Below are 24,008 nucleotides of genomic sequence, written 5' to 3'. Positions count from 1 at the left end.
CTTTCTTATTTCACGTTTGAGAAGGTCCAAGTGCATCATGAGTCATGACCACAACAAATTGCTTATGTAGCGGAGTAGTCGTACAACATGTTTTGACAATGACTTCTTCCATTACAAGGTGAATTCTCTGAACTGATTTTTGTTCTCATTTTACTATTTGGTTTCGTGTGACTTGAAGTCTTGTAGTAATTTTGTCTTGTTCCTTGTTATATGTAAGTCTTACTTCATCAATTGAAAGCACCTTGGTATAGTTTTGACTGATGTATTATACTAAGTGCTTCAATCGAATGAAATTCCAACGTGAAAAGGGACCCAGAATGACTTATTGGACGCCCTTTTCTCTTAAACTCTCTGAGAGAAGCACAAATTGTTCATCTTTCCCCTCAACTATACGTACCGCTACTTAATTCTGTTTCGGCCAAAACCAATAATCTCTTCTTGCACCAAGACAATGGTACCGTGTTCTCCCACACTATCTGCACTGCATTCCTGATCATCTACCATTTGAGTATTGCAATTTGTACGTATATAGAAGTATAGAACAATATGAGGTAATCTTGCCTGCACTTTGATTATATAGGTTTATGATCATATGTATGTTTCATTTTGCGTCAGAGCATTATTAAAATTTTCTGTCAAAGCATTTCCTCTAGTCTAATCTGCACCTACCTCTATCTCAGTGTATTAGTTACGCTGATACATAGTGATGCTCAGCTTTTGTGTGAGCAGTAACAGTTGAGGTGTGAAATGCTTCACTGCATATGGTTTCTTCAGACCAACAAGAGGTTGTCGTTGAGGAGATCTAATTTACCGATACCTATTCATCTGTGCGCTAAGGTCTATGAACCTGTACCATGCTGTAGAGACGTAGGACATCCCTGTTATCAAATTAGCTTTTGCCACAGCATGTATGCGGATAATCTCCTTATATTTGGAAAGGATGACATATATAGGAAGTGTTAAAATTGAAGACATTTTGCATCATCTCTAATTGTCTTCATTCTCCCTTTTCCATCCTACAATTTTATATAGCCGCACTGATCTTTCAAAAGACTCCACTGGTTCCAGGTCTTGTAATATATGATTCAATTGAATCATCTTTAATTGCCTCAAAGTTTTGTCTGAGAAACTAAATGTGAACATGCTTTTTAATTTTCCACCACTTATTTGTAATTTTTGGTTCGATTATTCTTCTACTTTCTAGGCCCTAGAATGCATCTAAACCCCAGATGAATATTCGCATATATTGACCCTACAAACTGTTTTAATGGTGTAAATCATTTTCTTCCCATGTCTGGTTTCAGATTATCCTTGCTGAAAGTTATATATTATATTTACAGTTTCAGAGATGAGCCCGGCCTGCTCAGCATGACCTAAACCACAATGCAATAAAAGATGGTCCATGGAGAATTGGAGATAACAGAATAGTGGCATAGAACACATGTATCTACTCTCTCCTTAAAGAAATTAAGTGTAAGTAAATATCTCGCTTAATTCGTTTTTTATCATCTGTATGTGTTTCTCTGTTTGTATCCAAAACGTTTCTAGCTCATGCTATTTGATTCACATGCAGATACAGAGAAGAAAGAATATTAACTGACAATGGACATAGCTGTTATACCCCTTGTAGAAATTATTAAATGTTCAATTGTTCCTCTTAAATGTCGAATCAGGTATCTTGTTCATTACAAGAAAAACGTTCAGTACCTTGAGACCATGGTCGATAAATTGGAAAACACACATAATGATATTGAGCGGATGGTGGAAGTAGCCCGCGAAAGAGGGGAGTTGATCAAATACGCTGTAGAAGCATGGTTAAGTAGTGTAGATCTTCATGCACTTCGAGATGAGGCAAAATGGTTTCAGTGTGAAGTTGAGGGGATCAATAGTTTTTTCAAAGGGTGGCGTTCTCGCTATCATCTGGGGAAAGCAGCAAACTTAAAGATTTACGCAATCAACAAAATATATCTGGATGGGAAAAGCTTTGGGAATACAGTATCGTTTCTTGCACCTCCTCCAAGTCTTGAATCGTTGCCCATTGCTGACTTCGTGGCTTTTGGTTCCACAAAGTCGGTTATGGAAGAAGTCATAGCGGCTTTGAAGGATGACAGAGTTAGCATCGTTGCAGTGTATGGTATGGGTGGGGTGGGGAAGACCACCTTGATGAAACAAGTAGCAAAAGACATCATAAAAGATAAGCTTTTCGATAAGGTTGTGATGACAATAGTGTCACAAAACCCTGACTTGAGAAGTATCCAAGAACAAATTGCGGAAGGACTTGGAGTGCAACTTCCGAAGGAAAATGCATTTTTGAGAGCAGCAAAATTGTGCGAGAGGTTGAAGCACGAGAAGAAAATTCTTCTTATAAGTAGATGATTTGTGGACAAGACTCGAGTTAGCAGAAGTGGGAATTCCAAATGGTAATGAGCACAGTGGTTGTAAAGTGGTATTCACCACTAGAAGTCTGGATGCATGCTGTATGATGAACTCTCAAGCAAAGATTGAAGTTCACACATTATCCCAACTTGATTCATGGAACCTGTTTCGATATCATGCAACTGATATTGTGTACTCTGATGGTTTACACAAAATTGCAAGTGAAGTTGTCAATAAATGCGATGGTCTACCATTAGCACTCGTCACACTTGGGAGAGCATTGCAAGGCAGAGATCGAATTGTGTGGGAGGATGCGGCTCTACAGTTAGGGAAATCGATATTTCCTCAAGTTGATGGTATGCATGCTAAGGTTTTCAATTCAATTAAGTTGAGCTATGATTATATAGAAAGTGAAGAATGAAAAAAAACCTTCCTCTTTTGTTGTACTTTCCCTGAAGACCACAAAATTATTGTGGAGGACGATTTGTTAAGATATGCAATTGGCGAACGCATACTTAAGAATGTAGACAATTTGATGGAAGCAAAGATTAGATTACACAAAGTGGTCGACAGCCTTATAGCTTCAGGACTGATGTTAAGAGTGCGTAGGAGTACAGTTGTTAATGGACATATTCTGGATCGTGGAGGCATAATGATGCATGATGTTGTGCGAGATGTGGCCACAGTGATAGCATCAGAAGATACTCCTGGATTTATTGTAAGAGCTGGCATTGGATTGAAGTTATGGCCGGGGCATTTAGAGAATATACATAACTGCAGGCGAATGTCATTGATGATGAACGATATTATTCAGCTCCCAGAGCAATCTGAATGTCCCCAACTTTTGACCTTGTCATTGCGAGGTAACAGGCGTCTGCAGAAAATCCCTGACAGGTTTTTTGAAGGCATGCGATCTCTTGTGACTTTAGATCTAAGTTATACTGACATTCAGTCATTGCCACCGTCACTTTCTTGGCTTGCAAAGCTCCGTGTTCTGCATCTTAATGAGTGTGCTAATCTAAGTGATGTATCGTATATTGGAAAATGTAAGAAACTTGAAATACTTGAACTTGGATGTGAGTTTTCAATAACAGGGTTTTCCTTGAAGTTGCCGATCGAAATAATGGGAGTGGCCAACCTAAAGCTGTTGAACTTGTACAGAGGTGAAACTGAGAATATTCCACCAAACATTATATCAAGTTTTTCAGGTTTAGAAGAATTGCACATGCTAGTGAACGAATTTGGAGATGGAAGTAGTTGTGCTAGTTTTGCTGAGGTGGCATCCTTGACTTGCTTAATAAGTTTGCGCTTAAGAGTGCAGAATGCTACTTTTTTAACCAAGGATGCTGCCTTTGGTTTGCAAAACCTACAGACATTCAGCATACTTGTGAATGCATCCGACAACATAGTATACAGGTTTGCACTGGAATATCGAACAAGGACCATGTTTCTTAATATGTTAGGAGCTTCAGAGGAATTCGCCCCCTGGGTGTCGAAGTTATTAGGCAAAACAGAATATCTGGAACTATGGTCTTATGGTCAGGAATATCTAAAGAATGTTGGACAACTCGATGCAGGAGGGCAATTTAACAAATTGAAGTGCCTCAGACTCATTGATTGCCCGAAAATAGAGCACATTTTGAGTGTGGATGTGACAGACAAATCCGTTCCACTAGTTGCTTTCAGTAAGCTAACTGACTTGTCCATGCTTCGTATGGAAGGCATGAAAGAAATTTGTAAAGGGCCAGTTCCACTTGGATGTTTTCTCAACCTCAAAGAGATGCATATTCAGGATTGCAACAATTTGAGATATCTCTTCTCATTAGCCATGGCACAGAGACTTAATCAGCTGGAACAACTTCGTGTTTGTTGGTGCAGTGAAATGTTGAATATAATCATCATATCAGAGATGGATGAGAAGACAGAACCTGTTCTAGTTCAGGCTAAGTTGTTCCCTCGATTAAAGATTTTAACACTATCTGGGCTACCAATGCTTTTTGGATTCTATGAAGTACACAACTTATATTCCGAAAGTGGCCTTCCTTGGAAGAACTACATGTGGAGTGCCAATTTAAAGAAGCTCCCTATGGGTCCCAACAGTGCACCCAATCTAAAACAACTCAGGTCCGGATATAGTGACCTCATGCAAAAAATTGGAATGGGAAGACCAAACTCTTAAGTCGCCTGAGTCCCTCTTTGTCAACAAGTAAGTCGCTTTATACTCATATCACAACACATTGTTATAGTTTGTCATATGGCTCGTTTTGTTTTCTTTCTCAACTATTCACTCTAAACCAATCTAAACCTCGCAAAATTGCAGTATGTTCTTACATTATTAAAGAGCATTAAGTCTTGATAATTACATTTTATCGCACTTGCAGGTAACGTATGGGAGTAGAATGCAAGATCTGGTCATCTGGGAGGTGTTCCCCATTGCCCCAAGTAGAAGGAAGTGCCAAATAAGGTGGAAAACCTTTCTAACTGTTAGAATTATAATCTTAGGTTTTTAGAATATGTTTTCTGAGCAGTTAGATTAGTGCCTTTTTTTCTAGGTACCCTGCCTCAAATGGTTCTGTTGTTAGTCAACGAAATGTTAGCTTTTTAAGTCGATATGTTCCGTAGATTTAAAATTTTGGGATGGGATTCATTACTGTGGTTTGTAATCACTAGTTTAATGATTTTCAGACTATTTCTTAACTGATGTACAAATCATTTTCGGACAATTTTTTATCTGAAGTCAAGTACTGAATCACTTGTTGGTTTTGTTACACTCACTAATACAACTTCTCTCATTCTCTCTTAACTCGAGGAATGGAAGTTCCCAACTTTCAATTCTTGTTTCCAGTGGTTATGATCTTTATCAAGTCCATTAAACTTCTCTAGATATTAACCTACATCATTTCACATAGATTGGTGGCACAGCAAGTTTTTAAGTCCCAGTTAACTCACATTAAGCTTCAAACGATGAATCCAGACATGGGCAAATAATCCAGTATGCAAATTTACATGTACAAAGACTGACAACTTGGGAAGTGATTTTGTGATCTTTCATAATTTATGTAATATAGCACAAGCACAAATGGCATGAAGGATAGCAGATGTATTGGACTGCCGTTTTGGCCCAACAGATGTCAAAATGACTTTAGCTGTTTAACACTTGTTTTTGTTGGTGCATAGGATTTGCTTTATCTCTGTGATTCTGCAAGTAAGGTGATGCTTGATAGTTGATTAACTTTATTCTAAAATGGAGCTATTGACAACAATCAGGCTGAATCTTTCCTATTTATATTTACCAAAAAATGGGCGAAACAGCAACGTAGCACAAAACGCAATTAAGTGTGCAGAACATACCCCTTTGATGAAGGGCACTAGACCCAACTCACTATACTCATCCATTAATTACGCTTTATATCGGCATTATCAGACACAACTTTAATGTCTGTTTGCGGTTCTTTCTATCCGACAGACAACAATATTTGGCTTCGAATCAGTATTTTTTGGCTGCTGCGAATTTTGCACTTTTTAGAAAAGAAGCAAGCCTGTGGCACTAGACTAGGCTTGTAGTTTGGTTGCCTACTTTCATTAATAAAGTTGACAAAAAAAATCTGCTCTTAAGCTTTTAGCATGTTTCACTTTCATATGGCAGTATCGTAGTCGCTAGGATCAAGACGTTTGATCGAACTTAACATTTACTAAAATCCAGTAGGCTAGTGACCAACAGTCAAACACATTTTTGAGTGCACCATAAGTCATTCCATTTTGGGCATGCCTAATTTCTCTGCATAATAAATTAATAATCCAAGGGAATGAAAATAGAGATGTTGATGGATATGGCTTGAGCTTCGAGGCCTTCAGTGCATAGACACTTATTAGACAGTAAGTGTTTAGGCTTGATAAGTGTTAACTCTAATGGGTTGATTGGGTTCAATCAGTTCGTTTCAAAATTTCTAACCTGGCATTCTGGCAAGATCCAAATCCATGAATATCACCAAACCAAACAATTAGTTTGTTTCAAAATTTGTAACCTCTCAACATCCAGATCACAATTTCCATTAAATATAAAATCTCAAATCTCTTTTTACGAGGATAGAAATTTCAAATCTCCAGGGCACGCCTGAGAAAATATTAACCAAAAATCAGAAATGATTTGGGTTTAAAATAGTCAAATTTCATTTGTTGGATTGTTGACGAACTTGACGCTCTAATTTCCCTTAAACTGTACAAAAATTTGTTATACATTAGTATTTTGTAGTGGCTATACAAAAAGTTGAAAACGTTTGAAATTCCAAAATGCATGGAATCTTTCCGAAATATTACTTGGTAAAACTGTAAAAGTATAGTGTAGGATTAGGGATGGCAATGGGATCGGGTTTATGTTATGTCATATTTGGGTCACGTTAGGAGAACAAATCCAAACCTGACCCAAATTACTAATCGTGTCGAGTTTGTCTAACCCAAATCCAACCCGCCTATATAATGCGTGACTCGCTAAGCCAGCGGATCAATTTCGGATTAGTTTCAGATCGGATTCACAAATAACATGTATACAAAATATTTAGTATTTCACGATTTTATTTATCAAAAATATATATAAAAAAATATGTATTAGTTTTCAAAAACTATCTATAATTCAATTACATATCTATAAAAATTGAATACTCAAACATATTTTTATCGAATGAACTAATATGACGATTAATCATTCTAGTCGTTTATTTGAAGGAGTTGGACAAATAAAATCTTAAAAAAAATAAAGAAATTGGTATTAAAACAAATTATACATATCACAAGTTGATGACCCGATCTATTAGACCCGAGAACAAATTGGGCCTACTAAAGTGTTATTCGGGTTAACATATATAATCATAACATAATCCATTTATTTGACGGGTTCGGCAGGTCAACTTTTAAATGACCCAATATTTTTTTTTTCCAATTTGAACTGCTAATTTTGTGTCAGGATAGCACAGGTCGTGTACAAAATTGCCACTCCTATGTAAGATGTCACCAAAATCCAATAATTTCAAAGTTTCCAACTAATTCTCACATTTTCCAGACTACTCATATTTGGTTGGTAACTTTTTTACTCTGTTGAGGATTAATTACTAGCATAGATGAATCTAGAGAGGTGGTGTGGGAGGTTGCCATCCAATAAAATTAGAAAAAAGTTCTGTTACTAAATAACTAATTGTTTAGAAAAAGAGGGACTTGTATTTTAATTTATTTTACTAACTTCCATCGTCTTCCAAAATCTCCCTGATTAGTGATCACTAGTTAATTACTAAAAATAAAAACAAAATATTGGTATTATCACTGCTTATTGGGCATTATTAAAAAGAAACGGATTGAGTCCGCAATGTTCATCAGTGTTCTGCAATTATCTCCGCTAACTATTAACTCCGTCCTTCATGATCTTTTGTACAAACAAAATTGATTCTCCAAATAATGCCCTGATGTGATTTTCTTGTACGAGTAAACTGGGCCCCCCATCTGAACCCCAAACCGATGGAAGACATGCTTCTGCCACGTCTGCTACCAAACCCGGTTGGCGGCTATGCAGATAATTGTCGGCTCCACCAACTCTTTTTCCTGCCACGTAAGTTCACGTTTTCAACACTCCTTTAAACATCGAACGCCTTCCATCTTCTTTTTACTTCACAGCTCTCCTGTTAATCCACGTGGTCTGTTACTTTGTTACTTGTTCGAGCTTTAGCGTCCTCTGTTGGCCGAAATAGCTGTTTTACTGATCATTTGCAGTGGTCCCATGAACAGTACTCGTTTTCGTGCTTGAGTACAAAACAGATTGCAGTAACAGTAACCTTCATTTATTTCTCAAAAATGAACCGGCAAGAAACAAAATTTTATAGAGTTGCATGGTGCAACTTCGATTTTTTCAGCATTGCGTATTCGAGGATTTTGACAGCAATTTACAAATCAGATATGTGAGAGTGTAAGTCATTTCCTTCAGAGCTGACAATACCAATTTCTAAAAACAAAGCCTTGAATTTTCGTTTATTTTTTCCTAATTTTTATCTGAGCAGTATTGGATAAAATTTTCGAATTTTGAAGAATTGGACAGGGTGACACTATGACTACATCAAATCTGTCGGAAATTCCAAACGACACTGAAATTTCAGTAACTTCAAACTCCCTTCCAACAATGGGTGACCATATGCATTTGGTCAATTGTCGAAGATGGTTGTACACTAGGGCTTCTTTAGCATTGTTCTGGAATTAGATGTGTTGATAGAATTGTCCCTAGGAGTTACCTACTTACCTCAACTTGTGTTTTATTAGTTGTCTGGTACTGAAAAAAGAGAATGGCATTTTTGGCGATTATGTAAAAGAGGAAGGAACAACCTACTGAGAATAACTGCTACTGCAGAACCTTCCTTTTCAGTGTATTGCGCAGCAGTGCAGCATGTAAAACGCTTCCCTGTCCAGCTACTTACCACCAAACTTCTCTCCCTTAGTGATGTTTTCCCTTTTTATTCGATTTTGAATCAACACTAGTCTTTCGAGGGCAACATTGCATGGATGGCCTCATGGCCTCATGGGGCTCCTATATAATATATTGATCAACTTCCTACTTTGTAAAATTGAAAGCTGTGACTCACTTTAAAATTGAATTTTTGACGATTAAATTCACTCCACAATTCCATATTGTAGACCAAAATTCTGATTAAATTTTCGGTTCTTAGTTTAGGGTTTTGGTTCTTAGTTTAGTCTAAACATAGTTCGGGATTTCGGAATTCTGAGAATTCCGGTAAATCTAAAAATCGAAATCTATTAAATTTCGACTCTATCACATTTGAAATTTGAAATTCATTCAAAATTTCAGATATTTCAACTCTATATTTGAAATTTCGGTTTTTTGGAAAACAGAAATTCCAAACGAAATTCTAGAGTTTCGTTCGGAATCACGAACTATGAGTTTAGGGCGGTAAAATGTTTTTGGAATAATAGTTTTAGGATCAAGTGATCAACCAGTTAATTCAGGTATGTATTTTCGTATTATTAGCCCATACATTTTTTGGGCCATAAGTTTATGCAACTAATAAATGAGCAAGAATCACTAACTATGGAGTATGGATCACATACAATAGTTTCCGAAAAATTAAAATTTTAACATTTCACTACATTCCAACACTGATTACCATTCATTTCAACACATTCTGAAAACTTTTTAGAAGCTAAATTACCTAACATTTCATAGAAATTCTGAGTTTTATCTCTACAAAACTAAAGATCAATAATTGTAACCCTCGTTTGTTCACTGGAAAAAGTGGATAAGATATGTTCATCATCACTTCATCCAGAGAAGATGCTAATCGCCTAATCATCATCCACTTTTCATTTCCAAACCATCAAATCCAAACCCCATCATTAATTTTTCATTTCACCAACTACTCCATGGTTTTCACAATCATATATATAGGCCATTTTTGTAATTCCACCAAACCACATGGCATCCACGTAATTACCCCAACTATCGATACCCTTGTACGCACTTTCCTTGACTTAAAAACCTCAACTCCCAACACTATCCAACACTTGAACCTTTTCACTTTCCTCATTTCACTTCCGAAAAACAAACTCTACTCTCCATGGCTTCTCTATTTTCCATTCCCATTCCCATTCTACCCCTCATCATCTTCTTCCTCTTCATAACCTCAACTCACTCAGATTCCAGCACAAGTCTCGAAACCCCAACACTTAGTTCCTTTGAACAAGAATCACTCTACCATATCCTTGAATCAATAGACTCAACATTCAACTGGAGACTAAACTACCCAGACGATCTTTGTTACTCAGGTCCACGCGGTGTAACATGTGACTACTTCACCGAAACAAATGGTGTCACATCTCTCCACATTACTGAACTCAACTTTGGTTATGTTTCAGATTACTCCTCATTTCCACCTTGTTCTAGCACTTCTTCCTTTTCACCTTCACTAACTTCGTTAACTTACCTTCGTAAACTCTTCTTCTACAAATGTTTCACTGATGTAACTACACATGTTACTCTCCCTGGGTACTTTTCAAACTTGAGTACTTCATTAGAACAACTAGTTTTCATTGAAAACCCAGCTTTGTTTGGTTCTCTTGATGGTATAACCAGTAGTTTCAAGAACTTGAAGAGGTTGGTTTTTGTTGGAAGTAATGTCACTGGTGAAATACCTTATGGGGTTGGTGAGTTAAGTGAACTTGAACAAGTTACATTGACTAGAAATGAGTTTTATGGAAAAGTTCCAGAAAGTTTAGGAAAGTTGAAGAAGTTGAAAGTTATTGATTTAAGCTATAATGGGTTTGAAGGAAATGTTCCGGACTCATTTGGTGAGATTACTGAGCTTTTTAAACTTGATTTGAGTTCAAATCATTTTGATGGAAAGATTCCAGATGGTTTAAAGAAGTTACAGAGGTTAGAGTATTTGGATTTGAGTTATAACAAGTTTGGAAACTTTGGGATTCCTCTGTTTTTAGGAGAAATGCAGAGTTTGAAAGAAGTTCATCTGAGTGGAAACTTTTTGGGTGGACAGATACCAGAAATTTGGGAAAAGCTTGGGGGTATTTTAGGGATTGGATTATCTGGTGTTGGACTGGTTGGGGAAATTCCATCTTCAATGGGGATGTTTTTGAGAAATGTGAGTTATTTAAGACTTGATAATAACAGGCTTGAAGGGATAGTTCCAAGAGAATTTGGGCTATTGGAATCTGTGTTGAAAGAATTGAATTTAGAGAACAATATTTTGACCGGGAGGTTACCATTTTCTGCTAATTTTTCAGCTAAGATGGGGAGAAAGTTGAAATTATCTGGGAACAATGAGCTCTGTGTTAATGAGGTTATTACAAAAGGGTCCTCGCAATTGTGCAAGAAACCAGTTAATCCCAGTGCCGTCCTTTTTTCTAGTGGGAGTAGTTCTACATTGTCACAATTTTCTTCACTTTTTGGGTTTTTATTTGGTGTTTGTTTTGTCCTTGGTTTTTAAGTTTAGAGATAGAGAAAACAGGTGAGAATTGAGAGATACAGGTCATATACATGGGAATTTTGTTTTGGTGGTAAACTTGTTAATAGTTGGGTTTTCTAACAAGAGAAAGGTTATTTAAATAGAACGGTGAAATTGTCGTGTTTCTTGATATTCTGATGTTGGTTTTTGTACTTTGTCCTGTTTGAACTGGAATGTGCAGTTTTGATTTTCAAGTACAAATGTACAACGGAGAAAAGAAGCACGCTCCACTGCCCAAGTGCTATGTTTCCACCTTTCCGGCGTCTAACAATCTTTACGTTTATTTTGCATATAGCAGTAGTGCGATTAATTTTAGGAGTAGGAAAACGTTGAAGTTCAAACACCTATCTGGCATTTAGGACATTATGCGCAGTCCCTCCCCACCAAGTGTTTGTATGTAAGATAATTATTATAGAGTAAGACTCCTATTTCACCATCTTTTCGGCAACGGGGAAATGTCATGTACAAATGTAGCCTGGTGCTTTTGAAACATTAGTAACTTGGTATACTTTTCATGTCTCTAAACATTATTATATTCATCATTCTGCAACAGGATTAGAAACGAACAATTCCTTAGAGCATCTCTAGGTGGTGGTAGCATACTCTTCAAATTTGAAGAATGCTACCACAAAATCGATAAGCAAATTTCACCAACTCTAAAGCGGTCGCAAATTCGGCCGCAAAAAATTCATTGGAGATGACCCTAGCGACATTATTACCGGCGCTTGCGTATGTGCAAGACACCGGTTGTCGTAGCGACATTACAACTGCCGCCCCAAGTTCAAAAACTCTCACGCGACATTCCCACCGCCGCACCAAATTGAAAAAAGTAAAAAAAATAACTTCAGGCGACATTAGTAGGGCGTGGCCAGCATTACATCTTCTTGGCGTGGTGTTGGTCAAAGTCAAAAACTTGGGAGAAGATTACATTAATACTCGGCGCGGCGACATTACTATTAATCCGCTCCAAGATCCGAGATCCAAACCCCGTGATTTGCGAACAAGAATGCGTAACAATGTTATGCGACCCATTAATCACGACCACCTAGAGTTGGAATTCCGGAAAATTCCGACGCATTTCTTCAAATTTGAAGAATGCGACCACGGATACGTCCACCTAGAGATGCTCTTAGAATCACGTCAACAAGGCAGGTACTTAAAATTTGGAATGGTAAAGACATAATTAAAAAGCTTCCATTAGCAATTTTTTTTTTTTTTTTTCGCTAATCTCCATTAGCAAATTTACAATCTTTATGAGAACAAAAAAAATCATATCACCTCATTTCTTCTATTTTCAAGGCTTCTTCTATTTTTAAGGCTTGGAAAGCAGAGATTGGAGCAATTTCATCAGCGTGGGATCCGGAACTGTATCCAGGATACAGATAACTATCCATTTTCCGTCTGGACTTTGTTAACCCACTATCAATTTCACCATTCTTGGGCCCAGATTCGGGGCCCAGATTTGAAAGTAGAAAAGTGTAAGTTGAAGAAGTACAATCATTTGCTTTTCGTCTAGATTTTGAGGATCCACTGTCAAAAATAGTACCCAGTCCATCATTCTTGGACCCATATTCTGATCCTGGATTTGATAATGGAGAAGTGTAACTTGAATAAGTACTATTATCAGCTTTTCTTCTAGATTTTGAGAGTGCACTATCCAAAATAGTACCCATTCCATCATTGTTGGGCCCAGCTTCAGATCCTGGATTTGAGAAAGCAGAACAGGGTCCACTATCTAAAATACTGCCCAGTCCATCATGTTTGGCCCCAGATTCGGATCCTGGATTTGAAAATGTAGGATTTGAAAACACAGAAATGTAACTTGAAGAAGAACTATCACAGGCTTTTCTTCTAGAGTTTGAGAACTCACTACCCAAAATACTACCCAATCCATCATTCTTAGACCCAGATTCAGATCCTGGATTTGAAAATGCTGAAGTGTAACTTGAAGAAGTACTATCATAAGTTTTTGTTCTAGAGTTTGAGAACTCACTACCCACTCCATCATTCTTAAACCCAGATTCCGATCCTGGATTTGAAAATGCAGAACTATAAGTTGAAGAGGGGCTGTCATACGCATGAGCTTTTCGTCTAGATTTTTTGGACCCTCTCTCCAAAATAGTGCCTAGTCCATCATTCTTGGACCCCGACTCAGATCCTGGATTCGAATACGGAGAAGTGTAAGTTGAAGATGCATTTCTCCCAACTTTTCTTCTAGACTTTGAGGATACACTATCCAAAATAGAAACCAGTCCATCATTCTTGGACCCAGAGTCAAAGCCTGGATGTGAAAATGGGGACATGTAAGTAGAAGAAGTACTGGTATCAGCTTTCCGTCTAGACTTTGAACATACACTACTTGAAGAACCTTTTGATGAACCTCCACCATTATGATGCTTCTTCGACGACTTCTTCTTACGAGACTGTTTTAAAACCGAAGGCGAACTTTCTGATTGTGAGTCATATACAGTTCCTTCATTTGGAACCTTATTTGAGTTCTTGTTCCGCTTACTTGTTTTGGTTCGATTCGGTGATTCTTGAGTAGAAGTCACGTTAATGGATAAACTTGCAGATTCATGGCCTTGTATTTGCACTGGTATATCTGGAGTTTGTGTTGAAGCATCAGTTGTTGGGCGTGCGCCCATGTGTGCGTGACTTGGTGTTGATGGCTTTGGTGATTCGCACAAGCTTTGAATTGAAGAAATTTGGATTCCACCAATATGAGCTGCATCTGCATATCAATCGTGTCATTTAAATATTTAAGTGAAAGAAATGATCTACCATAGATATAACTTCGGAAATCAAGTGTAAGTGCCTGTAGTCCGTAAATGATGATATGATGGTAAGTTGTTGACATAGGAATCAAACCTCTGGAAGTTGACATGGTTCTAGGATACAAATTAGCTTCTTTTGCAACACTGAATGGGGCTGATGAAAGTTCAGAATTCAACTGGAATTCATTCATCTGCATTTGAAAGAACAAATTAAACCACATAAAATTATTATAACGTTGGTGACCCAAAATAATACTAGAAGCAAAAAAGAAAGAAAAAACATAAAGGAGCATGCATTCCTCACCCAGCTTGGCGAAGAAGAAATGGCGGACGGCCCATCCCATCCAATGTGGGCCAAATGCTTAACATCTGTAGGTACGCCAATTTGCATTTCACGCTCATACTTATTATCATCATGATCTGTGAAATTGTTATGATCATAAACAAACCTCAGAATTGAGTTTTCAACCGAAACAAACAACAAAATCATCCAAGTAAATGGCCTCAATCTATGTATTTAGTATCTATTAAATATGCTAGAACCATTTGAAAAATGTAACACTATTAATTAAGAAATATAAATAGGGGTAAGAAGACTTACCAAAGATTTGTGTGATGTATCGTAAACCTTTTAAAAGGCCCTTCATTTTCATTGTCATTTAGGATGTGGGAAAAGGCTCTTAGGTCCAGAGAGCACCCACCACCTAAGTAGCTTGCTGTTGAAGATATTATGTCTATGATCTTCAAATATAAAACGGATACAGGTACAAAATGTTAGGCTGATTCTTGATTCAGGTTATATATTGGTTTTGCGCCATAATTAACAAAATGCATTTTTTCCACACAGCATAGTACAATATGAAAATCTATGAAAAAAATATTTTCAAAAAAAACATTTGATATTGTCAAAAGAATGGAAGTAAAATTGTCGAACAGGAAATTTCATTGTCTACAGAAATAAACATCAAGAGAGGAAGAAGAACAAATTTCCCAAAATCTAGAATAAGTTGAAGGTTTGTTTTAGCCACCATGATTCCGGTTGTCCTAACCCTCTAAGAAAGACCAATATTCATCCTTATTTTAAGATTCAGAATTCCGCAGGCCTATTTTTAGCTAAGTTTTAACGGGTTTTGGTTTATAATTTGGAGGTAACAGTGCAAAATTGGAAAGGATAATATGTTGGACCTAATTTTTGAAATAGTAAAATCATTTAAATTTCTCTTCACTTCAATGGGATAATGCATGGAAATGATTGCCACATTGTTTTTCAGGGACAAAAATAGGGTTGCCAATAGGCCGGGACAAACCCAAAATCATATTGAATCCAAACCGATAAAGACAAAAATTTAGACTTTACATTTAGTCTGATAAGGATATTGGGCTAGGTGTGGACATACCCTTGTCCGGTCGATAATGGTCTAGCCCGAAAGCTATGGTAGATTTGTGTGTTTTATAATTAATATTAGTAATATATTTACTAATAGTGTAGATAGAAAATTGGAAGCAATGTTGGTCAGTGTTGTGTTTGCCACACTAGATGAGAGTTTGACTCTTGCTACTTACAAATTTGATTGATTTTTTAAAAAAAAAAAAAAAAAAACAAACAAACAGTTTTCATATATTGCTAACGGGCTTGGGTCAAGGCCGAGGCCAAATCCGAACTTGTCCAATAGGACCTAGACCGGACTTGGACTTGAAAATTCATATATGTTTTAGGTTTGGCGTGGATCTAGGTGTGTCTTGTTCAAGTCTGGCCCGTTGACAACTCTAGATAAAAATAGTAATTAGGTAAATGGTAGGGTCCACGACTCAATAGTGATTAGGCCCAAGCTCATAAATGGTTGCTGTGAAATCATTAGGAAACTCAACTCAAAATTAGTTGGCAATGAGTCAAGAAACTTAATTAGCCAAAATTTTATGAAATTTTCATTTTCAGTGGCTATCAAAATTTTTAGTGAATTGAAACTTTTTGTTTGGGAAATGATAGTGTAATACATTGTGTCACACACTCACACTTAATGTGTAACACAATCCAATGAAATAATCCCACACAAAAAAACAACCTAACAAACTGAGAAAGTGGTAACTCATTTAAAAAAGCATCTTCTTCCTCCCATGGAAACCGGCGATGGTTCAACCAATTCTGCCACCTTCATTTTCCTCTCTCTCTTCCCCTTTTCCACTATCATCTCCCTCTTTCTTTCCTTTTTTGCTTATGTAAAGGTCATCACCTCCTCTCTCATCTCAACACCATTGCTGTTATTCCCATCCACCACCACTATAAAAAATGGTGTTCTGGTGGTAATAATCTCAAACCACGGATGACAATTTTGATTCCAATATTAATTTAGATACACGTTAAATCGTGTTAGGAATATACAACTTAAATGTACTTACTTTTTACCAATCACTAAATAGTACAAACATTTTGTCTTGTAAGTGTCTTATACTTCTTTGTTAAATCCGAGCCTAGTATAGAAATACTATGTCCTTAAGACAAATTTTCCCCCTCACGGTGCTTGAAGGTTGATGGGAAACTGTCTCCCAAGATAGAATGGATTTCCTTCTATAAAAAGCTAGCACTTCAATTTTACAGAATCAGCAAACACAATATAGTATTTGACTAAGAACAGAGGGAGAAGAGAAAGATCTGAAATGTGTGATATGGTGTGTTTTTCTCTCCAAATTCATAAACTATTTATAGGTGAGAATTGCCTTTTCGAAACAGCACAGTGACTCTTTGAAAAAGTTAGGCACCTCTTTGAAAAGTCAATGTTTCGAAAGGACACACCATTTAGGCATAAAACACTGTTTCGTCGCACCTTTTCATAATAATGCAACATTTCAAACCGTTGCACTATTTTGGAAAGGTATTTATCTCTTTACGTACTGTTTGAAGTAAAACCCATTTCATCTTAAGTGGGTAACTTGGGAGACATATTACTAATTCATTTCTCAATGGATTTGTACAAATCTAAGTTCCATGTTTTGAACTTTCAATTACACATCCATTTTTCTAACAAATCTGTGGTTGTAGAGTACATTTGTTACAATTTTCATTTATTTGGGTGTTGTATTCTTAGCGCAATTATTCAATTTGGGGAGGCGGTGCAAGACAAAGAGATGGTGGCCATTAGTTCATTCATGGCGGTGGTCGGTGGTCCTTCTCCTCATATTATTATTATTATTTTTTGTTCATTTATTTATTATTTTTTTCTTTGGAAACCGGTTTGGGTGGTATCAAGTTGTCACATCCACGTGGTGATATTTTTCTTTGAGTCCTATTACTGACGGACCCCATATTGTTTTGGGCAGACTAAAAAAGAAACAATTATTACAAGTGTGCCATTGGTCCTAAAAAGTCCAAAAAAAAAAAAACAAATATTACAAGTGTGCTATTGGTCTCAAAAAATTGAATTCGAAAACCCCAAGCTTAAACGACCCGGCTAGGTTGTTTATTGTGCAAACCCAACGATATGGTCACACCGTTTGGACTGAGTCCCCAACGATGTGGCCACACCTTAGTCCAAACGGTGTGGCCACATCGTTGGGGACTCAAATCAAACGGTTTTGGCCACATCATTGAGACTTAGTCCAAGCGGTGTGGCCACGGTCGAAGGCCAAAAGCAGAACTTTTATATTTTTCAAAGTTCAAATCCCAAACGGTGTGGCCCTTATCGTTGGAGACTTAGTCCAAACGGTGTGGCACACCGTTTGGGATTTTAACTTTGAAAAATATAAAGTTATGTTTTTGGTCTCTTGGCGGTGTGGCCACACCGTTTGGACTAAGTCTCAAACGCCAAAAAAACAGAACTTTATATTTTTTCAAAGTTCAAATCTCAAACGGTGTGGCCACACCGTTTAGACTAAGTCTCAAACGGTGTGACCAAATTGTTTGGGACTTAGTCCAAATGATGTGGCCACACTGTTTGGACTGAGTCCCCAACGATGTGGCCACACTGTTTGAGACTTAGTCCAAACGGTGTGGCCACATCGTTGGGGACGCAGTCCAAACGGTTTGGCCACATCGTTGGGTTTGCACAATGAACGACTTAGCCGTGTCGTTTAAGCTTGGGGTTTTCGAATTCAATTTTTTGGGACCAATAGTACACTTGTAATATTTATTTATTTTTGGATTTTTTAGGACCAATGGCACACTTGTAATAATTGTTTTTTTTGTTGGAGTCTGCCCAACACAATATGGGGTCTGTCAATAACAAATACCTTTTCTTTTGCTTGTGTTACTTGTAAGTGTAACAGGTTAGGTTGTGTTACGTTAGAATGACTCTTTTTGTTTAAGTGAACATTTATTTAATTGTTTTGTTTTATTTTTCAATATTTTTTGAAAATTTTACTAAAGTGTTTTAAAATTTTCTTTTCCGGTGGTTCTCAAAACATTGATCGAAACCGAAATTTAGTTTTTTGCAATGAGTAGAGCAGACTCCAAAAAATTTTACAATTTTTTTTGGTATTTGTTATTGACAGACCCCATATTGTGTTGGGCAGACTCCAACAAAAAAAAACAATTATTACAAGTGTGCCATTGGTCCCAAAAAATCCAAAAAAAAAAACAAATATTACAAGTGTGTCATTGGTCCCAAAAAATTGAATTCGAAAACCCCAAGCTTAAATGACCCGGCAAAGCCGTTCATTGTGCAAACCCAACGATGTGGCCACACCGTTTGAGATTTGAACTTTGAAAAAAATATAAAGTTCTGTTTTTTGGCGTTTGAGACTTAGTCCAAATGGTGTGGCTACACCGGTCAAGAGGCAAAAAAACATAACTTTATATTTTTTCAAAGTTAAAATCCCAAACAATGTGGCCACACCGTTTGAACTAAGTCTCCAACGATATGGCTACACCGTTTGAACTAAGTCTCCAACGATATGGCCACACCGTTTGGACTAAGTCCCCAACGATGTGGCCACACCGTTTGAGACTTAGTCCAAACGGTGTAGCCATATCGTTGGAGACTTAATCTAAACGGTGTGGCCACATTGTTTGGGATTTTAACTTTGAAAAATATAAAGTTATGTTTTTGGCCTCTTGACCGATGTGGCCACACCATTTGATTTGAGTCTCAAACGATGTTAACCGTTTAATTTGAGTCCGGCAATGTGGCCACACCGTTTGAGACTAAGTCTCAAGCGGTGTGGCCACATCGTTAAGGGACTTCGATCAAACGGTGTGACTACATCGTTGGGTTTGCATAATGAACGACCTAGCAGGGTCGTTGAAGCTTGGGGTTTTCGAATTCAATTTTTTGAGACCAACAACACTTGTAATATTTGTTTTTTTTGGACTTTTTAGGACCAATGACACACTTGTAATAATTGTTTTTTTTTAGAGTCTGCCCAACACAATATGGGGTCGTCAAATAATAGGACCCTTTTTTTTTTAATCGAGAAGGTTGTACAATTCGTGGTAGACATTAACTTGTAAGACTATTATTAGTATCAAAATTCCAAAACAATAGGCAGCTTAAAGGAGAGGTGCCTTTTTTTCCTAACAAATATATGAAGTTATGAGCGTGGGCAATGGGTTGTGTAAACTGTAAAGATTATCGATAGAAAAAATGGGTTAACACATTAAAGTTGAGCAGAGTGTACCTGGGAGAATGGGCTGCTTAATTAGAGCATTAGATAATAGATTTCCATGGTTTATTTCCAAACTCCAAGTTAGGTTTGTTAGTTTGGTTACAGAGGCTTTGTAAAATATGACCTCAGAAACAAGTTTAGGTGAAGGAATTGATTATTGACAAATTGGCATGACTTTGCATACACTGTATTATATATGACACTAGATTTTTGGATTGGATCCGTTCAACAAACGGGACCGTTTTAATATATACATTTTTTATTTTATTATTATGTATAAAAAATCTTACTTCAAAACTATATTTAAATTCATATAGTAAATTAATTGATCAAAGTTTTCAGTGCCAATTATTTGCTTGATTTCATTCTAGACTTCAAACAATAAAAAAAAATGATAAGCAATAAAGAATTATACAAGACATTTATGCTTTAAGAGAGGAAGCTCTTGAGTCTACACTACAACAGTTGCTAATGATAAGCAATATAGCAGTAACTACTAAATAATTAAGCTTAGTGTTCTTATTGATCTACCAATAACTTCAGGATATTATATACAATAGAGACATAATTTTGTATGGCTCTTTACCTTTAATACGAGAAGTAATGCTACCATTGGACATGTAGAGGTGAATGAAAAGCTTTTGATGTTTGTCATGCAACACCCAATTAGCCTGAGAAGTTCAATTGGAAGTTATGCTGATCATTTGAACTTCAATCCGATTTTATTATAGAAGGTACGCACACCCATTTTTATATAATTTTCCATCCATTAGATTCTAACATGAATTTCGTAGATACAAATTTATGAATTAAACCATGCATCTACAGGAGAAGCAATAAAGAAATATGGTACGGAAGAAAGAAGCGCACCTTTTGGGAAATATAATAACTGCAGTCGTCCTTTGTTCACCATACACAATCCACTATTCACTTATCTTCATAGCAACTATGAATGCCACAAAATTTAAATAAAGTAGAAAAATATTAATAATTACAAAAAACAATTAATGTTTGTTAAAAAACAATTTGAAAAGTGCAACTACCCCTAATTGTAACAAAAGAGAGTTCAAATCCTAGAAAACAAAACCTTGATTACTCGTTCATAAATCACTATCAATCATGATTAAAACCCCAATCCTTTCATAACTCATATAATTATACAAAAGAAATTATGGATCATATATGTGACAACTTTTCTAGAAGGAGATATATAGTGATTCCACTTAATGACCTGCATGACCTGCATCGCAATGATTACCACTATCTATCTTATTAACAACTTAGACAAACTAAAACAATTATAATATATGATCCAAAACAGAAGTGCCACATGGAATATAGGGCTATTGCATGGGTATATAAGGGTTGTATCAAAGCGAGCATTTAAAATTAAAAGAAACTCCCCCTGTTTCGCATGACCATTTTCATATAATTGATTTGATTTTTTTTTCAATATTTTATAAATTTAAATTTTGAATTATTATGTACCAAAAAGTTTTAACTATAGAATATTGTAATGATTCAAATGTTGATAAAAACACAAATTTATAGAAATATTCAATGTGTCCATTTATTTATTTGGCTATTATTTATCTTTTTAATTTTTCGATTTCTTTTTCTTGTGGTTTTGTTTGAGCTGTCTGTGTTACTGGATAAAGAAATGAAACCTAAGATAGAGATGGCAGATGTATTTCTTATAATGCAAATAAAGTAATGCTGATACTATAAATTATTCTCTATTTTTTATTCCATTTTGGTTTGTTAGCCCAAACATAATCCCACTTTAAAAGGCCCGAGTGAACAAAAGATCCTTGATTCCCAACAAAAAGGGTAAGGAACTCCCAGCGACAACAATGAGCTTAACAAATCACATTTCCCACGCCCAAAATTTAGTATGATACAGAAAAAAAAATTTAAATAGCTTTCCATCATCAAGCTGCTTAGAAACAATGATGAGTAATTGTTAATATGCAATTGGAAAAAGCTCATCTCATCGCCACCTGGGAAGTCTAGCAACAACTACAAAGACATATCAGTAGAATCATTAAGGTAATTGGCGCTTGAGGAATCAGATCAAGCCACTACACGTACCATCCTTGTATCTATCTGAGTTGCAGCTCTTATACTCCATGTCCTCGTGTTGATTGCTAACTTCGGTGGACACTCCTGCATGGACTTGTTCCACATCTGCGCTAACCCCTGAACCAACTCCGTATTCTGTTGAGGATGATGCCTGATAGTTGGGGCTATGACTTGTTTCTTGTGCAGCTTGTCTTCAAAATGATTTTCCAACTTTTGAGTTCCCTATGCAGAAAAAATAGTCACAATCAGGTTTCTTAACTTCAGAAGGTTGGATTGAGAATATCCAAATAGTAAAGAATCCTTTAATTACTTGGCCTCTGCCTCAAGCCTGACACCCTCCCATATATGACATGTTGAAGGAAATGCAGATGAGACAACATTTGTACCCAAGGCGATGATGGAGTGTGTGTGGGTCAAGGCCCATGCCAAGGAGACGCTTTTTTAAGTGGGTGTTCCAAAAGTTCTTAATTTCATTATCGGTTCTCCCAGTCTTCTGCACCTTGCAATCAAAATAAGATTTATGGTAACATGAGAATTGCCTTGTCCAATGGAAATAAAGTCATCACCTGTGCCGATGACTGAGTTCAAAATTAAAACACTTGTCGACCTCTCAATGTGAATCCCATATGTGTTAGGACTGTTGGCTGGAGCACTGATTTCGATCCCTGTTCCATGGAAGTCTTTACAATCTAGTAGCACAATGTGGAAGAACTTGCTGTTCATAGACGTTATCCCTCTCAATCTCGTTTTTGTTATTGATGCAAACTTCACATTCTAGAACCATGACAAAGTATTTCAAAAACTAATCTATAGCTAGATGAAAACATAATTTTCAAATTATAGCTAGTACCAAGACTGGAGGACTAACTAACTGGCAACTCATAACTGAAAATGAACAACTACCAAGTTATTATATATGTAGCTAAACCCAAGCTGCCAGCAGTCTAATGTCTGCTTGATTCTTACTTTAGCCCACCAGCTTAACAGTAAGTTTAAGCTATGAGTAGATTCTTGGCTGTTCACATAAAAAACCATGTTCAAACTACATCTCATTTTACCTGATAGTCATGTGTAGCTTAGTAGGTATTCTCCCAATTCTCTCTAGGTAAAAACTTAAGAATCAATTCTTATTTACAACATACTTACGCTTGGAATAAGTTTGCAATTTTTGTTGGTTGATCAATTGTTGAGGGGCCAAGATGACCCATCTTGACCATCAAATGTCCCACCTCCTATCAAGGTCAAGCCTTCCACCCATCCAAACTCAATCCAATCAGACAAAGATCCAAAACTCCTCAAGCCATTTGGTGCCTTCAGTAAACCCTACAGATTCCTAACAAATTAGTCAAACCGGAATTGGATGAGATCATCCATTTTATACGAATCAAGATATTGCAGGGTTGTATGTGAGAGTTAAAGCTTGCCTGCATTTGAATAGTTAGGGAATTCAAACTCTTGCAGGGCCCCAAAAATTGGATTGGTCCGATTGAATATGTGCCTTTAGGTATCAAAAGAGACACATCACCAGTAGACTCACACGTTGATTTCCAAGCCAATGTGAAGGCCTAAATTCAAAACCCCCAAAGCATTGTTAGACAGTGAATTGTATCAAACAACTGGAGAAGGAAATCAAAGCAGCCTTGGAACTGCTTTTATCATGCATATAAATATGATGTATTGATTTACATAGGGAAACTGAACCTTTTTTGCCCTAGTGCACTTGGACCCCGATGTGTTTATCAGTGGTTTGTGACTCAAGTCTACTATGTTGCTAATTGCTACTACTTGTGTGTGCCTCGTTGCTGATTCAGATGGTAATCGCATCAAATAATCATATTATCAATGAGGGGAAATCACCATGAAAATGACCAAGAAATAATAATGAGTTCAACAAAATCCCTGCCATGCTAAATCATTGAAAACAACAATTGAAAAGTACAAATACACAATGCCCAGTCAACTGAAATGGGAAAAGATACATGTTAAAAAAACAAAATTTAAATAAAACTAAATAAATACATAAGTGGGAGCGCCCTTGAAATCTATTTAGTGTCCTAAGTTTGTTGATGTTGCCACATTTGGTCAAAACTGATGGAACAAATGAGCTTGCTGTGTTTCTACCACTGTTTAGTCTATTTATCATGAGAGCATAGGAGAAATGAAGTCTGAC

At 36.7% G+C, this 24,008-nt stretch overlaps 2 protein-coding genes and 1 pseudogene across 3 annotated transcripts; 2 read left to right on the top strand and 1 right to left on the bottom strand.

The window, feature by feature from the left end:
• Positions 1-241: 241 nt before the first annotated feature.
• Positions 242-4,555, top strand: LOC147505961 (disease resistance protein At4g27190-like; annotated as a pseudogene). Its single transcript, XR_015221107.1, has 3 exons — positions 242-551; positions 1,341-1,473; positions 1,574-4,555. The product of XR_015221107.1 is annotated as a disease resistance protein At4g27190-like (transcript).
• Positions 4,556-9,957: 5,402 nt separating this feature from the next.
• LOC147505960 (uncharacterized) lies at positions 9,958-11,516 on the top strand. Its single transcript, XM_086604199.1, has one exon. The coding sequence runs from the start codon at positions 9,984-9,986 to the stop codon at positions 11,364-11,366; it is 1,383 nt and encodes a 460-aa protein (XP_086460325.1). The 5' UTR covers positions 9,958-9,983; the 3' UTR covers positions 11,367-11,516.
• Positions 11,517-12,647: 1,131 nt separating this feature from the next.
• On the bottom strand, positions 12,648-14,573 carry LOC147505959 (uncharacterized). Its single transcript, XM_086604198.1, has 3 exons — positions 14,463-14,573; positions 14,253-14,349; positions 12,648-14,115 (listed from the first exon to the last, which is right to left on the bottom strand). Exons 1-3 carry the CDS (start codon positions 14,547-14,549, stop codon positions 12,659-12,661), a joined length of 1,641 nt encoding a protein of 546 aa, XP_086460324.1. The 5' UTR covers positions 14,550-14,573; the 3' UTR covers positions 12,648-12,658.
• Positions 14,574-24,008: the final 9,435 nt, after the last annotated feature.

This window comes from Coptis chinensis, chromosome 4 (assembly GCF_015680905.1).
Source record: "Coptis chinensis isolate HL-2020 chromosome 4, ASM1568090v1, whole genome shotgun sequence".
Taxonomy (NCBI): Eukaryota; Viridiplantae; Streptophyta; class Magnoliopsida; order Ranunculales; family Ranunculaceae; genus Coptis; species Coptis chinensis.
This window is presented reverse-complemented; position numbering and strand designations above follow the sequence as displayed.